This window comes from Lotus japonicus, chromosome 5 (assembly GCF_012489685.1).
Source record: "Lotus japonicus ecotype B-129 chromosome 5, LjGifu_v1.2".
NCBI classification, from domain to species: Eukaryota; Viridiplantae; Streptophyta; class Magnoliopsida; order Fabales; family Fabaceae; genus Lotus; species Lotus japonicus.
The window spans coordinates 49230630-49251511 of record NC_080045.1 but is presented as its reverse complement, the minus strand read 5'-3'; the positions used below and the strand labels follow the sequence as shown (position 1 = coordinate 49251511).

The 20882-nt window shown below is 38.0% G+C and overlaps 3 protein-coding genes across 3 annotated transcripts; 1 reads left to right on the top strand and 2 right to left on the bottom strand.

Annotated features, from left to right (window-relative positions):
* The first annotated feature begins 1340 nt into the window (after positions 1 to 1340).
* On the top strand, positions 1341 to 6646 carry LOC130720637 (ribosomal lysine N-methyltransferase 3). The gene is made up of 5 exons (XM_057571307.1): positions 1341 to 1418; positions 1527 to 1899; positions 2818 to 3014; positions 3634 to 3886; positions 5781 to 6646. The coding sequence occupies exons 1-5, from the start codon at positions 1408 to 1410 to the stop codon at positions 6429 to 6431; spliced, it is 1485 nt and encodes a 494-aa protein (XP_057427290.1). The 5' UTR covers positions 1341 to 1407; the 3' UTR covers positions 6432 to 6646.
* A 2892-nt stretch (positions 6647 to 9538) lies between these two features.
* Positions 9539 to 10844, bottom strand: LOC130718473 (zinc-finger homeodomain protein 2-like). Its single transcript, XM_057569071.1, has one exon. The coding sequence runs from the start codon at positions 10453 to 10455 to the stop codon at positions 9673 to 9675; it is 783 nt and encodes a 260-aa protein (XP_057425054.1). The 5' UTR covers positions 10456 to 10844; the 3' UTR covers positions 9539 to 9672.
* A 4752-nt stretch (positions 10845 to 15596) lies between these two features.
* On the bottom strand, positions 15597 to 16346 carry LOC130719702 (uncharacterized). The gene has a single exon (XM_057570313.1). The coding sequence runs from the start codon at positions 16344 to 16346 to the stop codon at positions 15597 to 15599; it is 750 nt and encodes a 249-aa protein (XP_057426296.1).
* Between the last annotated feature and the right edge of the window lie 4536 nt (positions 16347 to 20882).

Below are 20882 nucleotides of genomic sequence, written 5' to 3'. Positions count from 1 at the left end.
TATCTTTAATTAAAAAAAGTAGTAACTAGTAATAAATTCGTAAAAGAAATGATTAACTTTCACAGATTACCCATTTTTACTTTTCTATGATTTTCTCTCTGCAAGTTAATATTTATATAAAGTTCATCATGTCTTTCATATTAAATATCTAAAATAATTTTTCATAATTATTAAAATGTACCTAAAATGTACCTAAAATAATTTTTCATAATTCATACAAAATATAGAAACGTTGTATTTTGTGACCAATCTACCCCTACCCTTTTTTATAATTTTGCTAACCCTTTTTTTTAGCATCACTATAATCGAATGTCTATGTCCATTGAACAAGACTACCCCACAAAGTAAAAACTTATCCTAAAAAGTACATAAAGCAAACACCACCTCTCGCACAAAGTCCTCCCTCAAATATTTACCTTAAAAAAAACCTAATGCTATGATCTTGCCATTACGTTTACTCCTCGCCTGACGCCTCGTCTCTAAACACAAAAATCACCGACTTAATTTAATAAGTTGGTTTGCATATTTCGCATCAGACCTGGAATTTCCTCCTCATAAGAACCATCAAAGACCAATCCTAGTCTCTTCCTTAATGTTCATGCATTTCTTTCCCTTGCTTCCAGGCTCACAGCTATAGAATAATATTTTTACCAATTACCTATTCCATATATTGATGCAATCATCATCACAAAGAGTCTCATTCTTTGTACTAATCAATCTCCCATGATTTCTACTTCCTTTTCATAAGGCAAAGAATTAATATAAGGACACAGTTTCCTTAATTTTACTATTTTCCTTTACCTTTATCGTTCATTTCTCTCTTCATTCTAATTTTTCTCTTTGCGGCTTCAATCTTATTAAAAAAACCTATAAATTCTTTTAATTTTTCTACTCCTTCAGATATGTTTGCATAAATATTTTAGTGAATTTTTCTTCCCCCTGTACAAGAGACTAGAAGTATCAACAATATCAATCAACATGACTCTTAAATGCGAGATAAATGTGGATACTCTAACACCGAACCAGACAATAAAGGCATTACACAAGAGACCACCATAACCAATCAGTTGCCTATTCACTATGATGCACCCATCTATATTTAGCTTTACCTCGTTAATCGCTATCGAAACCTGAACTAACCACTCGTCGGCAAAGATATAATTTTAAAACGTTATATAAAAGTGTGCATTTTAGGTTTTTTTCTTCCCAAAGTACTCAAAGTTCCATTGGTCCAAATTGGGCCTTTTGGGCCCTAATGTATTCTGCCTAACTCAATGGTGGTTTCATGTCTTGGGCCATGAAATGCCCATACCCGCATAGGTTGAATCCTCAACATTGGTAGTAGGAGTGGAAACTCCAAACCTTAAACTCACTCACAGTGACAGTGTTTCTCTCCAGTCTCCACCTATGGCTACCAGGTACACATGCTCTCTCTCTCTCTCTCTCTCTCTATATATATATATATATATATATATGTACATGGAGCATGCATTTTCTGTTTCTGAACTCTCTTTCTCTCTGCTTAGGCGTTTGAGGGCATTCAAGCGATGGATGAAGTCCAATGGATTCGAGTGGAGCGACTCACTGGAGTTTGTGGACACCCCAGAAGAGGGAATAGCTGTGAGAGCTTTGAGCCAGTTGAAGGAAGGTGAGGTTGTGGCCAAGATGCCAAAGGAAGCTTGTCTCACCATCAAGACTAGTGGGGCAAGTGAGATCATTGAAGGTGCTGGTTTGGGTGGTCATTTGGGATTAGCAGTTGCCATCATGTATGAGAGAAGCTTGGGTGGGGACTCACCCTGGTATGGCTACCTTCAAGTCTTGCCTCAACAAGAGTGCTTGCCTTTGGTTTGGACCCTCAATGAAGTGAATGACCTTTTGTGTGGTACTGAGCTTCACCAGGTATACCTTATATATATTGTAGAACTATACTAATGTTGAGGGATGGAATAAAATTGACCATATAGAATTATGACAGTATATACTTTGGTCTGTTGTTTGCTAACAGATAATGGCATGGTGATAATGCTTGTTTCTTGAATGAGTTTTCACATATTTTTTTGTCTTTAAGTGTGTTTGGATTGACGCTGTCATAATTGATTTTGCTATAATTGATTATGGTAGAAGTGAGTTGAAAGTTAAGCGATCTATGTTCGGATAAATTTATGAAAAAGATGACTTTCTTATGGAAATGTTTGTCTAATCCAATTGTAAAATCTCATAATTGATTATGTCCAATGCAAAATCTACTCTCTCCAGCTTCTATTAGAATTGATTCAAGTAATTCTTCAAGATGACTCCCAAACATCTATATTGTCATCCAAAAGTGATTTTACTTAGTGAGAGTTGATTATGAGGTTCACCACCAGGGAACCAAACACACACTAAGTATAATTAATTCGGCTCCCTATGAATGCCTTGTTTTTCTTTTGATTTGTGTGTTCCAGAGTCCATTGGAATCTTATATTTTGAATGCTGTCAAACAATCTTGTAGTTTAATTACTGTTCTTTATTTGCTATGGCTGGAGTTCATTTGAAATCTGCATTATGTTATATTTCATAATTAAGTCCATTGAAAGGGAGTTTAAGCATTTTAGAAAAGAAAAGGATACATATTAATTACCTTATGATGCTTATTGCTGACTGAGAGGGAAATAAACCGAAAGAATATCAGAAAAAATTGAGTGGCACAGTATATAATTTTCTATTTATGACTGTTCTTTTAGTCCTTGGGACTAAAGTTGAATATAGTGTTTCAAAATACAAAACTATGTGCTTGTCCTTTCATGGAGATTTCTGATCTCTTGCCATTGTAGGCAGACAGTGCAAGAAGACAAAACTCTTATGTATGAGGACTGGAAAGAGAATATTCTGCCTCTGTTGGATTTAGCACCTTCAGAGCTTAACCCAGAATTCTTTAGCGTAGAACAATACTTTGCAGCCAAAAGTCTTATTACTTCGCGAGGTTTCGAGATAGATGATTACCATGGTTCTGGCATGGTCCCTTTAGCAGATCTGTAAGTAAAGCCTCTGGTGATTACTGTGGTTTTATTTTCCAGGTTCAGATTACCATTTATTTGCTATTTATTACCCTTGTTAAAATACAAGTTCGTAGATGAGTTTAAGTCTTTAAGATGCTCTTTTCTGCCAACTTGACTCCCAAGATCTCAAACATGCATGATTTATTCATTTCAGTTGGTTGCTCAATTTCATGTCAGACTACCATTCAGATTCCCTTTCTAGGGCAAAGCAAGCACAACTGGATAACAGTTATCATATATATGCTGTTCTAACAGTTATTTTAGTCTATGGGTGTCTTGTTTTAGTTACTTAGCATTTCTAATATACATGTAAAATATTCCCTGATGTTAATCAAATCTATAACACCCCTATTTTTCCTGGATGAACCATATGCTGCAAATGTAAAATGAGAATGTTTTTTGTCTAACCTTTTTGGGGTAGTGACTTATTTGAGTTTAAATTGATCTTGTAATTAATTTAAACTTATGAGTAAAAAAATTCCTTGAGAGACTGTGTGTCGGAAACTCTTATCTGCATATAGTGATATTATATGTTTATATTCCTGATCTGAAAGCTATCATGCTCTAAAGATGTCTATACCGTCCTTTGCTCTAGATTCAATCATAAAACGGGTGCGGAAGATGTGCATTTTACTGCTATGCCCTCTAACTATGATGCTGACGATGATGTTGATGAGGGCATTGTTGATGAAGAGTTGGCTGAAAATTCCTCTGTAGATATGTCTGAGTTAGAGCCTGCTCAAGTAGGTAACTGCATTGGTAGTGACTCGGAGTGTTCTTCAGTTACTGAGGGTGATGCTTCAATACTAGAGATGATTATGATAAAAGATGTCAGCAGTGGAGCTGAGGTACGGATTTTGCTTCATGTTATGTGGGTTTTCTTTACTCTCATAAGTCTTGCCTAGTTTCATAGAAATGAACCTTAGAGTAGTGTATGTTTATTTATTTATATCCTATTTATTGTTTTGGAAACATGGTTCTTGTTTCATTTTGAAATTTTCAATGACCTCCTAGTCATGATGATACTCTTCATTCAATATATTACATATAATTATCTTTGACGTGGTGATCTCTTATTCTTCCATTGGAGACACTTTAATACTCAGGGGTAGAGAACTTGGTGACTAATTGGCTAGCTGTAAGCGCACCAATCGTTATTAGTAATGCAATGGTGGATATGAGTATCGTCCCACAGGTATTAGAAACTCAACAAAGATATCACTAGTTGAATCAAACAATAAACAAAGGTTGACCTCTAAAACCAGAACTAAATTGTAAAATACAAGAGTTAAATGTGAAACCATGAACTAAAACAATATAAAGTGCAATAAAACTGTAGAACAAATTATTCAAAGAGGTTCTATAGAAGTTAGGGCTAGAATCTCTAAAGCTCGGGTACCCTGTTTTTGGCCCCATACACGTACTATATGCCCTGCTTACGCGGTGGGTATGTACCAGATTTAAATTTAAAAAATTTATTGGGTACTTTGCAGGGTACTCCTTGGGTACTTTTAATCTAAAACCACGTCCTTTTGTTCACTTTTTTTAAAACCCTTTTCTTAGGGTTTCCTACCCAAAGACAGACCCATGGGCCCCACACAATCTCACACCGCCATTGTTTTCCTTTGCTTCCGGGGCCTTTGTCCTCCGTTTATTGGACCTTTGCCATCCCCTGTCCCGCCTCCTCCTCCTTCTCCTTCAATTTCTAAAGTGTTGTTCCTCCTCCACTGTGATGCTCTCGGTTCAGTGTTGATAATTCTTCTGCCATCAGTCGTTCTTCGTCATTGTTAGGGGTGAAAATAGGCTGAGCTGAGCTAGGCTTTGTGTAAATATGTCCGACCTGCTTAAAAATTCGAGGTCTGAGTCTGGCTTGTTATCTGTCATAAGCTTTTTCTAGGCTTAGCCTGATCTTCTAGACAGCCTGGTCTGACCTGCCAGCCTATTTAAAGGCCTGTTCCATAATGAGAAACTAAGTAGACCAACAAACCTATGTTTAAATAGACCAACAAACTTATAGGCTAATGAACTAAAATAGAATAAAATGAAACTGTTCATAAATACGCTAACATGATTATATATATGTTAATAAATAGAGTGAGAATAAATGAAGTTGTGTTTGACTTATTAAGACCTGAAAGCTTATTTAAAATGTTACCTCATATTGAGGTATTTAAGGGTCCGGCTCCTCTAAAGTGAGTAGTGGGTAAAATAAGCATGGCAACCATTGATTGAGTTATTTATTGACTTTATGAAAGCAGCAGGTAATCACTGTTAATGGTTTTGATGCTTACTTTACCCTCTAAAGTGAGTCAGCCAAATCTGGTATTTAAATAGGTTATAAGTTCATTTTTACACTTAAATCATTACCGTGTTTAAGTCTATGAATATGTCAATACCTATATAATTTCAAGATATTAAAATAGAAATATTATTTACCAATAATAATAATAATATGTTAAATCTCAGTACAATGTAGGTGGGCTTGTGCAGACCCACACTTCATGCCAAATGAGCTCTTCGGTGATGAGAGTGTTAGAAATGCAATATAAAACCATTCACATGTCTTCATTCAATAGCTTGAGCTTTTGGAATTGTTGATTCATGAAAAATTAAAGTAGGAAATTACCCAATTCTTCCAAATGCACATAAATTTCTATTGTTGAGACCACAAAAATCACTATCTAATTCACTAAACTCTTAGCAAAATTATGTCACTCATTATGGGTTCCTCTTGCCACTCAGGTGTTTAATACTTACGGGATAATGGGTAATGCTGCTTTGCTTCACAGATATGGATTTACTGAACAAGATAATCTATTTGATATTGTGAACATTGATTTGGAGCTGGTACTTCAATGGTGTTCGTCTTTGTTCTCCGACCGCCAATGTAGAACAAGAGTCTCCCTTTGGAGAAGGTTAGGCTATTCTGCAAGTGACAGTGAAAACTCTGAATATTTTGAGATCTCATTTGATGGAGAACCACAGACTGAACTCCTCATTTTATTATACATCATGCTATTACCAGATGATGCCTACCATAAGTTAGACCTATCAGTATCAGTTGCTGGAAATTGTCATGAATCAAGTGAAACAAGTCTTTCTAATATGAGCAAGAAATCTGTGCTGACTAAAGAAGTTTGTAATGCTCTGTTGTCGCTAGCCGATATGAGGGAGAGTCTCTATGGTTCAAAATCAATGGAAGATGATATTGAGGCATTGGGAAGGTGTAGTTCAGTAAGTGAGAGAAAGCTGTATAATTCTTTGGTGCTGCGCATTAGTGAACGGAAGATCCTTCAAAAACTCAGAAGTTATGCTTCACAGTCACATAAATCTAAGATCACTAATCATAGTTCTGCAAGGAAGAAGTTGAAAAGGACAACAAAGAAAGACTGAAAGAGAGTTGATTCTTTTTTAGCATTTTTCTTCAATTTTTTCCCCCTGAGATTCTGTTACATGTCTCATTTATTTATATTTTATGACTTGAGTCTTTGGCCTATGTGAAGTAGCAAAGCTACCTCTCATTTGTGCCGTTTGGTTTTGGATCAAGCTAACAAATTTTGTATCGCTTCCTTTTGTTAGTTTTTAATGAACCGTTTGCCTTTTTATAATTTGTTGATGATCATTACTTTCTTGCACGCTCTTATTTGATATATTTTCTTCTTGCACATTGATTATTTTAGAAAAATGGTATATTGATCTTTAAAAATTCGATATTCGAACTCGTTTTGTGTTAATCCCTATGCGAAAAGCGACAAGGGCAGGGAACATGCCAAAAGGATTATATATAATGAATTTGAATAATGTAAGAAAAAAATGGAAATATAATTTAAATCAGGGATTAAATTGCTAGGTACTTTTTCGGGAGTAAAAATGTTTCTTTTGAGTGAATCACCATTTTGGTCCCTAAGAAAGTAAGCACCGGTCATATTAGTCCATAGAGATCATTAATGGTTAAAAAAATCTCCGTAAGTGTTGACGTCGGTCATAGTAGTCCCTATCTAAGTTTGGTTGTTAGTCCCTGGAACGGAAAGTGTTCATGTGTCACGTTATGTGCCACGTAGGTTTCAATTTAGTCCCTGACGTTATCAATTTAGTTCCTAGGTAATTAATTTAATTAAAATAATGAGTTAAAAAATAAAAAAAATAGAAAATTCAAACTAAATTTAATTAAAATTATGAATTACAAAAAATAAAAAATTAACCATATTTTTTTAAATATTAATTATAATATAAAAAAAACCCCAGATCCTTTTCATCATCTTCATCTTCTGGAAACCTAACCCAAACCCATCCCCTCCCGAAAGCCTCCACGCCACCCAGCCGCCACCGATTCACTACAGCGACCGCTGACCAGCCACCACCGATCCAAAGCCTCCACTCAGCCTCGTCAAGGGTCGCGGATTGTGGACTCTGTTTCTTCAAGCTTGCTCTCAAGCAGATGGGTTTCAAATTTGGGTCCAATCTACAGGCTTTCCTCTTCTAATCATCCCAATTTATCTCCCTTATCTTCTGAATTTCAACCAGAGAATACCCTTCACTGATTTCAACAAAAAGATGCTAACTTTATCAATTTCAACTGGTCAGATCTAGTGCCTTTCTGTTGAAGAAGATGAAGTTGGGGTGAGTTTGGTTCTGGAGGCAGATCGATGGAGGAGACGATTCGGTGTGGTGGTAGTGTTGATGGGATTGGGTTTCAATGGCTTTTCTCCTTCATCTTCCACTGTTCTATTTTTTGATATATGTTTTTGTTTTTATGATTTTTTTTTTGCTGTTGAAGGAAGATGATGGGTTTTGGGGTTCTGATATTCTCTCTGAGCGAGGATGGGTTGTGGACATTTTGGATGGAAAGGTAAAATGCTTCCATGGTATGTGTCTTTTGGCAATGGCTGTGAGGGACTTTGGGAGTTGTGGATTGCTGCTTTTGTTTTGTGTTCTGGGTTGCAGATACTTCATATCCGGTGCAGGGTGTTGTGACAAATTGGATGGATGACACAATTGCCTCTTGGGTAATTTTCGGCTGACACTTGTTGTGAGGAATTTTGTAGCTAAGGCCTGCTGCACTTGTCTTTTTTTTTCTGGGGTGCAGTTAATTTAATTTTTGTGCAGTTTTGTTGTGTTGATGTGAATTTCATGGAGAGGCTTTCAAGTACAACACACAGGACTTGCCAATATGTGAGGGACGTGATGCTGCTGAAGCTGCTACAACATTCGTTCCCTTCCTTTTATTAGTTTCATTTTGCTGCACTTTAATTCTTAGTCTCCTTTGATGTTGCTTTTTAATTATCTTTGTTCTCTTTGTACTAAATCTACTTGTTGAAGCTTTGGAAGAAGTTGATGATGTGATTATTTTTTTTTATTAAGTTTTCATCTGATTTTTTAATTATTTGCCTTATTTTTTATTTTTTTAATTAAGATTTTCTATTCTTGTATTTTTATTTTTTTAACTCATTATTTTAATTAAAATTAATTACCTAGGGACTAAATTGATAACGTCGGGGACTAAATTGAAACCTACGTGGCACATAACGTGACACATGAGCACTTTCCGTTCCAGGGACTAACGGCCAAACTTAGATAGGGACTACTATGACCGACGTCAACACTTACATGGATTTTTTTAACCATTAATGATCTCTAGGGACTAATATGACCGGTGCCTACTTTCTTAAGGACCAAAATTGTGATTCACTCGTTTCTTTTTGTAAAGTTATGTTGAAGTACTTTCCCAAATCTATATGAATGATGAAAACATAATGTTAAAGTGAGTGTTATTGACATTACTGATGAGAATCAACAAGGTGTTGATCTAGTGGTAAGTAAGCTAGACTTCAGTAAGGATGAAAGCATAAGTTTGAATATCGAGAAAAACATTTTTTTAGAGAGACATGCAACTATTTTCTAGGCGGGTGGTGACATTCGAAAAAAAAAAAGCATTACTCATTATAGAACTAGATGCAACATAACAAGAAATATACATATAATTTGTAATTTGAGGAGGGTGAACACATTAATGCTTATAAAAAAATACATACAGATGCTTATAAAAAAAATATAGAACTACATAAATCACAAGAAATATACATATAATTTGTAATTTGAGGAGGATGAACACATTAATGCAACATAACATTAGAGTCCTTTACAATAGTGTGTTTTGTAGCTCATTGAAAACCCACATCAAACAAGAACCACATTTTTCTTGGTAAAATGGTTCTAGTCACCATTAATACATATGTCTTTTGCAAGATACTCTTCAAGCTATACTATACATCTTCAATAGCAAATAATGCTGTACAGCCAATAATTTCTTCCCAATCAGTTGACAGCAATCAAGAAACATGATAATAGTAAGACTACTACATCTGTATAATGACATTAACATAACCAACAACTTTGCTACCAATAATTGGATATATCACACCCTCTAAACTGCTTGACATCATGCTCTCCAAATTGAACAGAGAAGGATCATGCAAGGATGCATGACCAAAAAACATTCAAACATATATAATCCTCTCAAAATAGAATATAAATGAAACAAGAGGAAGGATAACTTAGTAAAACACAAACAAAAACAAATCTAGGATAAATGGCAATGACCAAAAGGAAATTAAAATTGTCTCACGCTAGCTAGCTAGGTAGTGGAGAGTTTTCTCTTGGAAAAAGTGTTCTTGTTATTGTGCATCCACACTTTGAGGACTCTTCTCTTGATTCCAACCTCTTGACAGAACTTATGAACCACAGATTCTTCTAGTTTCTGTATCCTCCACCCTGCCTTCTCTGCAAAACCCAACAGCTTCTCCTTTTGTTCTTGCGTGAACTTGGTTCTTGACCTCTTCTTCACATTTTCCTTTGGATTTTCCACCCTCTTAATCCCATAGTCACAGTCCTTCTCATCAGATTGATCAGAAGGACTAATTGACCCACTTTTGTTGAGAGATGAATGAGCCAAAATGGGAAGGAGTGGAAGAACATAATGTTGAGAAGGGATATTGGAGTCAGAATCTACCTCTTTTCTGTGGAAGTTTCTGTGACAATTGCAAGCTGAGCACTTGAGAGCCTCAAGGGTGCCTTCATCTCCAGCAGGCATGAATTCACAACATCCATCAGTTGCATTGCCGCCAATTGCAGCTGCATGGTTCTTGAGACATTCCTTGTAACTTATTATTATCTTTTTCTCTAGGCTCTTGTCAACATGAAAATCGCTACACTCCATGTCTTTAGAAGCTTCTACAAATGTGTGACTATTCATGATAAAAGAATGAACAAAGGGAAGCCTTGGATGGAAACTGAGATAAGAAGAAATGACTGATATATTGGGGGGGGGGGGTGAGCTTATTATGAAGAAATTAAAGTTAATGGAACAAGTGTGCGAAGTCCCGGTTGTGAATTTTGCAAGTGAAGCAACATATGACATGGTATGCTATATCTATAACATTGAGTAGAACTAGGAATATGACCAAAGAAGCCTTTATAAAGGTTAGAACAATTTCATCTTTGAGATAACTTTTGGAGAACAATTAAGCCTAGCCCGAATTTTAAGATGGTAGAGAGCATACCCTAAATCCGTTTATTTGATGATCGATAAATGTACCACTCGCAGATGTTTAATTAGTCTTGCAAACTTCCTGCTCCAGATGTCAAACTCCAGGTGTGAGGAAGCCCTGTATTAACTAAAGGTATGACCAAATAAATCTTTATAAAGAGTAGAACTATGAACTAGCTTTTAGAGTAGAGTTAGGTCTAACCTAAATTCTAAAATGAATTAAAGAGGGGGAGGATTAGCCAAAATACTATTTTATTGGTCACATGGCTAGAAAAATAGCTCTGATGTTAATGGTTTAGATATCTGTTGTCTCTATGAGTAAGTCTACAAGAGAGATCAGAGACTTTAATTAGAATAAATAATGAAAGCAGAGTTTATGTCATTAGGGACAATTAAAAAGCTAGAGTGCATACTATTGCTTTGCTTTGCTTTGCATTCACTGTTAGACACCTATGGAAAGGAGTTGTCTCTTTTGAAAAGTGTTCAGATTACATTAATAAAAGCATTACCAAACAAAAATAAGAAAAGAACAAGATTTAATGGAAGATGAAGGAGATTATTAGAAGAAAAGATTGTCCATTGCTTTTCAACAAGTGCATTATTTTAAAGGGTTAGACTGTCCTAGATTTGGTTGGTTGTCCCTACTTCTCCCCATCGGTATACCAAAGTTCTAAAAGTAATAATTTAGTGTAAAAGGCAGATATCACTTTCAATTTCAAAGTCCTGGCTATTGAAATTTTGCAAGCTTAATAGTGAAGTCTTTACAATGATTTATTCTCATAAATCATTGTTACTTTCTCATTTGCATAATTGAAATTTGGAAATTTCGCATGTAATAAACAAATTTCTAGTAGTATATGCTTAATATATAGTAAAACACAATGTTGCATGGATACGGGTACGGTACCGGTACGGGTACGAAGTACGGCATTTTTTGAAAAAACAGGTATATATATATATATTTGAAATAAAATGTTTTCGACCACAATATTATTAATTAAAAATATCAAATCTCCTAATGTACAATGCTCGTATTTCTTGGCTAATACTCATATCAAAGACCAACATGAAAGCCATCACAGAACGGTGGATTCAATGGTGGCAGGATGAGAGGAAGAAGAACGTGAGCGACTCTCTCTCTTCATTCTTCATAGCAGCCGTATGTTAGAAAGAGTGAAATGTAAATTAGGTTTTGGTCTTTTGAATAAATTGAGAATAAATTTTTTAATTTTTAAAATTACATAAAAACTACATAACAACATAATTTTGAACATTTTTCATTTAAAAAAAAAAAACTTATCCGGCGTACCTTCGATGTACCCAAAACGTACTCATAGAGTACCCAAAACGTACCCAGTTTTTTTTGTTTGGCGATACTTTTGGGTACGTACCCACGGCGTACCCACTGCGTACCCGTACCGGGTACGTACCCGATACGGGTACTCTGCCAATTTTGGCGTACCCGTACAACAACACCAAACTTTGATTCAACAAGTTTCATGAATTACATTGATATGAAAGATGTTCTGAGTATTTTTTATTTTGGCTACATTTTGATGGGATGAAAGAAATTGCTAGATCTTGCTGAGTGGAAAAACAGTACTGATAATAATACTTTGAAGTGGGGCGCACGCGCAGAAAGTAATTAACTTTTTAATTTGAGCCCTATAATGAAATTAACTTTGTAAGATTAATACTTCAAGCTTAGAGCTTAGGATGCCAAAAATCTAAGGAGATTAAAATACAATTAGGTTTTAATCATGATTGTCATAGGCACTGATTGATGTTTCCATGATCCTTGTATAGTTGTATCAATGGTGTGGAAAAGCATACAACATTGTTATGTAATGGTGGCTGTAGATTTTCTTGGCGGCTAATCTTGATTTCCTTCTTTTGTTTTCGGCATACGATGATATGATTAATGTTGAGACCAATCATCACATAGTCATCGTGATTTAGCATATGTTTGAGATGCCAAAATTTTGTGAGTCATTTTAAGCACCAATCACGACAAATTAAGTCAGGCTAAAATTTGGAGAATTGTACACAGCATTAAGATTGCTAAAGGAAATGGTTTCTCGCCTCTCTAATGTAAGGTTCTTAGTTCTTATTTTTTAGTTAAAAACTAAGAACTGAGTTTTTAACCATTGGAGTTGCTGACATAGAGTTCTTAGTTCTTAAAAATAAGAACTCAATTCTTATATAAGAAGTTTTACTTTTTTGAGTTCTTACCATAAAAAATTATTATTTTTCTCTCATCTAAATTACTTAATGGTTAAGCGTCATATTGGTCCTTGTCTTTGTGTCGCCGTCTGAACCAGGTCCCTCCCCGTAAAATTTATTGATCTGGGTCCTCATTTATAAAATGTTTTTGGGGCAGATCCTCGCCGGAGGGCGGAGCTCCGGCGAGTGCATATGTGGCATGCCGACTAGCTTTAATGAAGTGAGGTGGAATTAAAAAAAATTCAAAAAAAAAATTACACCTCAATTTTTTAAACACAATTAACATAATCCTAATTAAACCCTAACTTGATTAACCAAAACTAATTCCCCCCCCCCCCCCAAACTTAACCCAATTCACCTCACTTAACCAAAATTATCAATTCCCAAATTAATATGAAGATTCACACTAAAGAACCCTAAAATCAAGATTAACCACTCCCTCCAAACCCAGAAAATTTACCCACAAATTAACATTTTCCAAAACAACAACCAACCCACAAAAATAAATCCCCCAAAATCCATAAAATCTGAAAAATGTGAATTGAAAAATCAGCAAGCAGAGTAAACCCCAAAACTGTTTCATCTCTTCCTCCTTCATCTTCTTCTTCTCCAACCAACCCCCACCTGCAATCGGTCCCCCAACCCCAACCCCACTTGCATCGAAGGTTTAGAGCGTCCAAAACCCAACCCAAACTGAAGGTTCAGAGCGTCCAGAACTAGAGTGTGCGATGGTGAAGACGGCGGAGCAAGGGCGTGGTCTCGGAGGAGATCCCCAACTCAGATCTCCATCGATCTGCTTCGTCCCAGTTCGAGAGAAGACCCATCGTGCTTCCAGAAGTGGCGGTGGTGGTGGCCATGGAAGAAGAAACCCAGGATATTGAGACCCAGAAGTGGTGATGGTGGCGTCGATCCCCTGTTTCTCTCTCGCCCCATTCTCTGTTTCAACCTGAATCGTTCTCTTTGTGAAATCTGGAAAATCTGGGTTTGGATTTTTTCTACTTTTGGGATGAAAGGAAATAAAATTTGGGTTCTTTATGATGGAGATGTTGAAAGGGTTTGTGAAAGGAGCAAAGGAGCAATTTGCTGCTGTGTATGAAGGAAATTGGGGAAAATAGCTTTGCCTACTCATTAGAAAAGTTGGGGTTCGTCAAAATCAAGGTCCTAGGTATGAAGAAGAAGAAGCAAAATCAAGGTCCTGGGTGAAGTGGGGGGGGGGAATTAGTTTTGGTTAATGAAGTTAGGGTTTAATTAGGATTATGTTAATTGTGTTTAAAAATTTGAGGTGTAATTTTATTTTTGAATTTTTATTTTTTTTTAATTCCACCTCACTTCATTAAAGCTAGTCAGCATGCCACATATGCACTCGCCGGAGCTCCGCCCTCCGGCGAGGATCTGCCCCAAAAACATTTCATAAATGAGACCCAGATCAATAAATTTTCCGGGGAGGGACCTGGTTCAGACGGCGACACAAAGACAGAGACCAATATGACTTAACCCATTACTTTATTACTTTATGAGTTTTGTTTTATTACTTTATGAAAATAAAAAGTATAAATAATGTGGTTGGTAGGACCAAATGAATAGTGGTAAGAATTAAGAACTCATTATTAGAGCAAAATTGTTTGAGAGTTGCTTAAACACATGTAGCAATACGAACTCACATGAATAGTGCTAAGAACTAATAATTAATAACTAGCATTGGAGATGCTCTAAGATCTTAATTGAGTCAAAACTCTGATCTAGCTATCAGATTCCTGGATAAAGGATGCCGAATTTCCAGCTCTAGTGCCCCTTTCGTTAGGGAGATCAATACTTCGACATACAAAGATCCTCATATATATTGAAAGCAGATTTAGAAAGAGGTTAAATATTTTTTTTTTGGTCAATGAAAGAGGTTAATTTTGTGACGGATGCTTTTGCATAAGAATGAGCCTTGCTTACATAGACAAAAAGTTAATGTACTTCCTTCTTTTTGTTTGGTGCCTTTTATGTTTGATACTTCTAGTATTTGATATTTAAAATTTAGTTTTCTTTGTAGTTCCGGGCTTTTAGCCCCTTTGATAATAAGAAAACAAAAATCACTACAAAATTGGATTCAGCACAGGCTTATCTTTTTTTTTTTGACGGAACCTATAGAGAACTCGCACTCAATGAACTTGATGTTGAAGGATAAGATATTAAATTTTGTGAGAGTTATGAGAACTGAGAAGCAGTGTAGAGTTGAGAAGAGGGGAGTGCATGCTGAGCAGGCATGGTGAATGCTAGGTATCCTTCATTTACATGATTTGGATTCTTCAAATATATGAGAAGATTTCTAAGATATTCATGCAATCAATGAATATGACTTGTTCGATCACAACCAAACTTTTAAATTTTAAGCTATCTCTTCCATCAGATCTTAATTAATATATGAGGCGACCAGTCTTGATAATATATATGACACATACTCAATAACTATGTGAGTGAAGGACTACTCATATCGGAGGGAACGGATCTCAATTACATATGAGGACAAATTGCCACTTAGAAATGATTTTTTTTTTGACAAGCCAAAGAAAAGATGCATAAAACAGCACAAGGTGTGCAAGAAGAGAGATTACAATGTTCATGACCCCCATGTTCTAATAACATAAGAACCACAGGCAGCCAAGGAAAAAACGAAAATCATAACAGACATAGCATGCAGAAGGTTTGTAGAGAGCTATACTAATAGCTCATCGCTATACAATAGCACCAGCCCATTTGAAGGGCATCCCTTAAGGCCAAGGAAGATATAATTATTGTAAATCTTAGCTCCCCATCATGCAGATCAGAGGCTCCTTGTCCCACTCGTAGAAAGATGATTTGAAGCTTTGCATCAAAGATTTGAGCCACAACCAAGACCTCAATTTCACCATATCCACTACCTCTTCCAAATTTACTTGTTCGCCTTTGAAAGCCACTGCATTCCTGTGAACCCAAATGCTCCAAATAGCAGCAAGCCAAATTGTTTTCCAGCACAACCTTTGTTTTTTGTTTCTTCCCCACATTTCATGATGCGCAAGGTGAATGTTATGGTCAATTGGTAATACTGTTTCCACCCTTAACCATCCATAACAGCTCATCCATATCCTATATGAGACATTGCATCCAAAGAAAAGATGTCCAGCACTCTCCAACTGCTGAGAACAAAAGAAGCATGCACCATTTCTATTGCTGTCCACAGCCACTCCTCTCCTGAGTAAATTATCCAACGTTGGCAGCCTTCTGAGAGCAACTCTCCACGCAAGGCAAATAACCTTGGAAGGAGCCAAACCCTTCCACAGCTCCTTGAAAAAAATGTTGCTGTCAACATGAGGGAATTGAGCCAAGTATGCTGATTTCACTGAATATCTCCCCTCTAGTTCACACTTCCAGAGCCATGAGTCCTTCACGTTCCTCTGAATCTGAACTGAAGAAATCACCTGCAGTAAACTATCAAAAATATGCTGCTCATGCACGAACAGATTTCTCCTCCACCGCAGCTTCCAATCCCACCCAGCCACCCCCCATTCCCCCATCTCAGCCACTGTTGAATCCTTTTGCACAGACACATTGTACAGCCTATTAAATTTCTGTTTTAGACACTCATCCCCAACCCAACACTCTCCCCAAAACCCCACTGAACTTCCGTCCCCCACTACCCTCTTTATATTTTCTTGTATCCAGCCCCCCCCTCACTACACTCCCCTATAATCCCTAGATCCTTCCACCAATTTGACCCTTTCCCAAAACATGACTCTTCACCAACCCATACTTTAGCCCCATATTTCGACCCGATGACCCTTCCCCACAAACTATCTCTCTCACTCAACAACCTCCACCTCCACTTACCCAACAAGGCCCTATTAAACGCTACAATGTCTCTCACCCCTAAACCTCCTTGATCCTTTGGCCTACACACCCTATCCCAACTTACCCATGGAATTTTCCTCACATCCTCACTTCCCCCCCACAAAAATCTTCGCTGCAACTTCCTGATATTATTAGCAACAGACAATGAAATTTTATAGAAAGATAGATAAAAGAGAGGGATAGAACTAAGTACCGAGTTCAAGAGGCAAAGACGACCGCCAAAAGAGAGGTGCTTCATCTTCCAAGGGGTCAATTTCTTTTTCACCCTCCTGATCACTGGTTCCCATGTGGCCGCCCTCCTTGGGTTTGCACCCACCTCGATCCCCAAATACACAAAGGGAATCTGCATGACCTTGCAGTTCAAAATTCCTGCATATTGTTCCACCACCCTTTCCTCCACAGCAATTCCCGTCAACTTACTTTTGAAAAAATTGACCTTTAGACCAGAAATCAATTCAAACCATCGCAAAATACCTTTGATAGTATGGATATTGTCCAATGTACTTTCCCCAATAATTAAAGTATCATCTGCATACTGAATATGAGATACTTCAATATTTTCCTCTCCCACCTTATATCCCGAGAACACCCTCTGTTTCACTGCTTCCCTCAACATCCCTCCTAAACCCTCAGCCACAATCAGAAATAAAAAAGGAGCAATCGGGTCACCCTGTCTTAAGCCTCTTTCCATTTTAAATTCACTAGTTGGACTTCCATTTAACAAGACAGACACAGAACCTGATTCTACGCAGCATTTAATCCAGCTGATCCACTTATCCCCAAAACCCAGTCTACCCAACATGTAATAAAGGAAGACCCAAGAAACAGAATCGTATGCCTTTTCAAAATCTAATTTAAAGAGACAACACGGCTTTTTCCTGTTCTTAGCCTCATCCACAATCTCATTTGCTACTACAACCCCATCCAGCAAGTTTTTACCACCTACAAAAGCAGATTGATTGTCTTCTATGACCCTACTGATCACCTTCCTAATTCTCCCTGCTAGAACTTTCGCTATAATCTTGTAAATACACCCCACTAAAGAAATAGGCCTATAATCATTCATACCAACCGGAGTTTCGCCCTTTGGAATTAGCGCTATAAAAGAGGAGTTACATCCGTTCGGGAGAGCTCCATGAGCATGGAATTCCTTTAGCATTCTTGCAACATCCTCTTTCAGCACATCCCAAAACCTCTTTATAAATTTAAAATTGAAACCATCAGGCCCAGGACTCCTGCTTCCCTCACACTCCCATACCGCTAATTTTATTTCCTCAAGGTCAAAAGGTCCCTCTAGAAACCTACGGTCCTCCTCACTCAAAGACTTGAACCCAACCCCGTCTAACCTAGGCCGAAGCCAGCTAGATTCCTTAAACCTATCAGCAAAATATTCTTTCACCCCTTCCTTAACTCTACTAGGTTCCTCTACCCATTCATTCCCCATCCTGATACCCGGTATAGAATTTAAGTTTCTTCTTCTGTTAATTACTGCGTGAAAATATTTAGAGTTCCTGTCCCCTTCCTTAACCCACCTACATCTAGACTTTTGCCATAAAACAGATTCATTCAACTTTGACAACCTCCAAAATTCTGCAATTAGCTCTTTTCTCCTAGATAGCTCTAGATCACTCACTCCCCCATTCTCATCCTCCAAATCTATCTTGTTAATTTCATCTACTGTTCTTTTTATATCTTCCATGGTATCACTCAAGTTTTCCTTGACCCATTTCTTTATTTCCCCTTTTAATTTTTTCAATTTTTCTTTTAGAACAAACGCTCCCCATCCCTGAACATCAGACTCATTCCACTTTTCGCCTACCATTTTTACAAATAATGGATTATCCAGCCAAACATTCAGACTCCTAAATGGTTTTGGCCCCCAATTAGTCTCAACCTGTTTCAAGACCAATGGACAATGGTCCGACACCGACCTTTTAAGAACAAATTGGGCACAATTTGGCCACCTCATCTGCCACTCCAGCGAGACTAAACACCTATCAATTCTACTTTTAGCATGTCCCCCGCTCCTATACCAAGTAAATCTCCTATTGACCATTGGGATATCTAACAGCTCCATAGACTCAATGAACTCATTAAATTCCCTAATTTCACCCCCTCCTTGTGGCTCGGTGTTATCCCGACCTCTTATTTCCTCCTTTTCCCTAACCGCGTTAAAGTCCCCCAAGACACACCAAGCCCCATCCCCTTCTGACATCTTCAACTCAAGCAACTCCTTCCATAATTCTCTTTTATCCGATAAGGCACATGGAGAGTACACATTAATAATGTAACACGGTTCACTATCATCTCCCCAGAAACCTTTTACACCTAGATAGCCCACCCCCTGAAACGAGTTAGACAACCTAAAAACCCCTTTTTCCCACATAATTAATAAACCCCCCGCTGTATTAGTAGCTGGTCTTACAACAAATTCAACATTTTCAGACCCCCACAGAGACTTACAAAACCTATGATCTACTAACTCCTTCTTAGTCTCTTGAATACAAACTAACCCCAATTTTTCAACAGAGCTAACTTTCTCCACCTCAAGGTCACGTGCATCCATACTCACCTCAGCGCCGACTGCTTTTTCGCCTACGCCCTGCGCACTTGTTACAATCTCTGATATCACGTTTCCAACCTCCTGGGGAATCGCTACCTTGAGCCCTGAACCACCATCATTTGAGTTCACTTTCTCATTAATGTTACTATCATCTTTATGTCCTTGGGAACCCCAATGATCGCCCCCCTCTTCATCCCCCACATCCTCCCGAATTCCGCCAGGAAAAGGATCGCCGTCGTGTCCGCTGCCGTGAACCGACTCCTCCATCTCCAAGTCGAAAGGCAGCGAATTTCGGTCCCATTCATGATCCTCCTTCAAAGTTCCATGGCTTCTCAATGAACCTGAGCTATATGAAGACGACTCCCAATCAATCCCCTTTTTGTGACAAGGACATTGATTAATCACTTCATCTCCAAGTTCTTCGATCAACCTGACTGTCAGCCCAAGATCATTGATCTTCACCCGCTTGATCAGAGCTATCGGATCCGACACCCCCGTCCTCACCAAGATTCGTGCATAGTCAAGTCTTGCATAGCACCTTGTGTTGATGTCCATGCATAGGAATGTGCCTACCCCTGCCACCATCTGCTGAAAACACTCGTCATTCCAGACATCAAGAGGTATACCAGTACACCTCAACCACGCCAATCTTCTACCCGGCGTTGTATCAGGTGACCAAAGGCTTACATCTTCAAACAAAGTCTCCAACCAATCCTCTGCCCCTTCCAATAATTCCTTTACGTTACCTCCTTCCATATCTGTTAGCAAAACTACATTATCCCCCAAATGCCTGATTCTGATTGAGTGAAATCCCTCCAGCCTGAAAGTCTCTTGTATTGTTTCTAGCTTCAGCGGATCAAGAAGAGTTCCCACACAACTGTTAATAAGCCAACTTAGGTTGTTTTTCTGGATTTGGAGGACCTGCCCTTTCCACTCTTCTTCGTCCAACAAAGCTGGTTTTTTCTTTGGAGTCCACCTGGTTTTCGTCTGCCGATTACGACCAGCTACCTGCCTATTCCACTCCTTGTATCCCTTGTTTTCTCCATATTCTTGCTTGTGCCTCCCTTGCTTTAACACTTCTGCATATGTCAACTGAGCGCTACGTGCCCTCCCTGTAAATGCCATCCTCTCCATTCCGCCACCACGTTGCTCGTTCATGAACACTTCCATATTTCCCCTTGGATATTTTGGAAGATTAACGTACATATTCAGGCTCCCGCTAATGATGCTGTTCATTTGTTTCTCCAAATTCCTTGGCTCTTGCACATCAAGAAATCTAACGAATCCGAACCTCTGGCCCTGCTTGTTCTTCTTTCTCGGAATGAATACCTCCCACACGCGACCCCATCTCTGGAACAGCCTCCATAAGCTTCCTTCAGCCCAACCTTCTGGTACGTTCGAGAAGAAGAACGTAGTTAGATCTTTCCTCCTCTCCTCTTCGTGAGCTGCACCCTTGAAAGACCCCTTGAAGAATAGCCCTCTTTCTGCCGTCGTCTTTCTCTGACCCTGTACCTGTATCCACTCACTCTCTCTCATACTCTCTCTCGCCACACTCTCTCTCATACTCTCTCTCGCCACTTAGAAATGTTGAAAAAGCTCGGTCATCATCAATCATTATCTCTCACGTTCTTACTCTCAA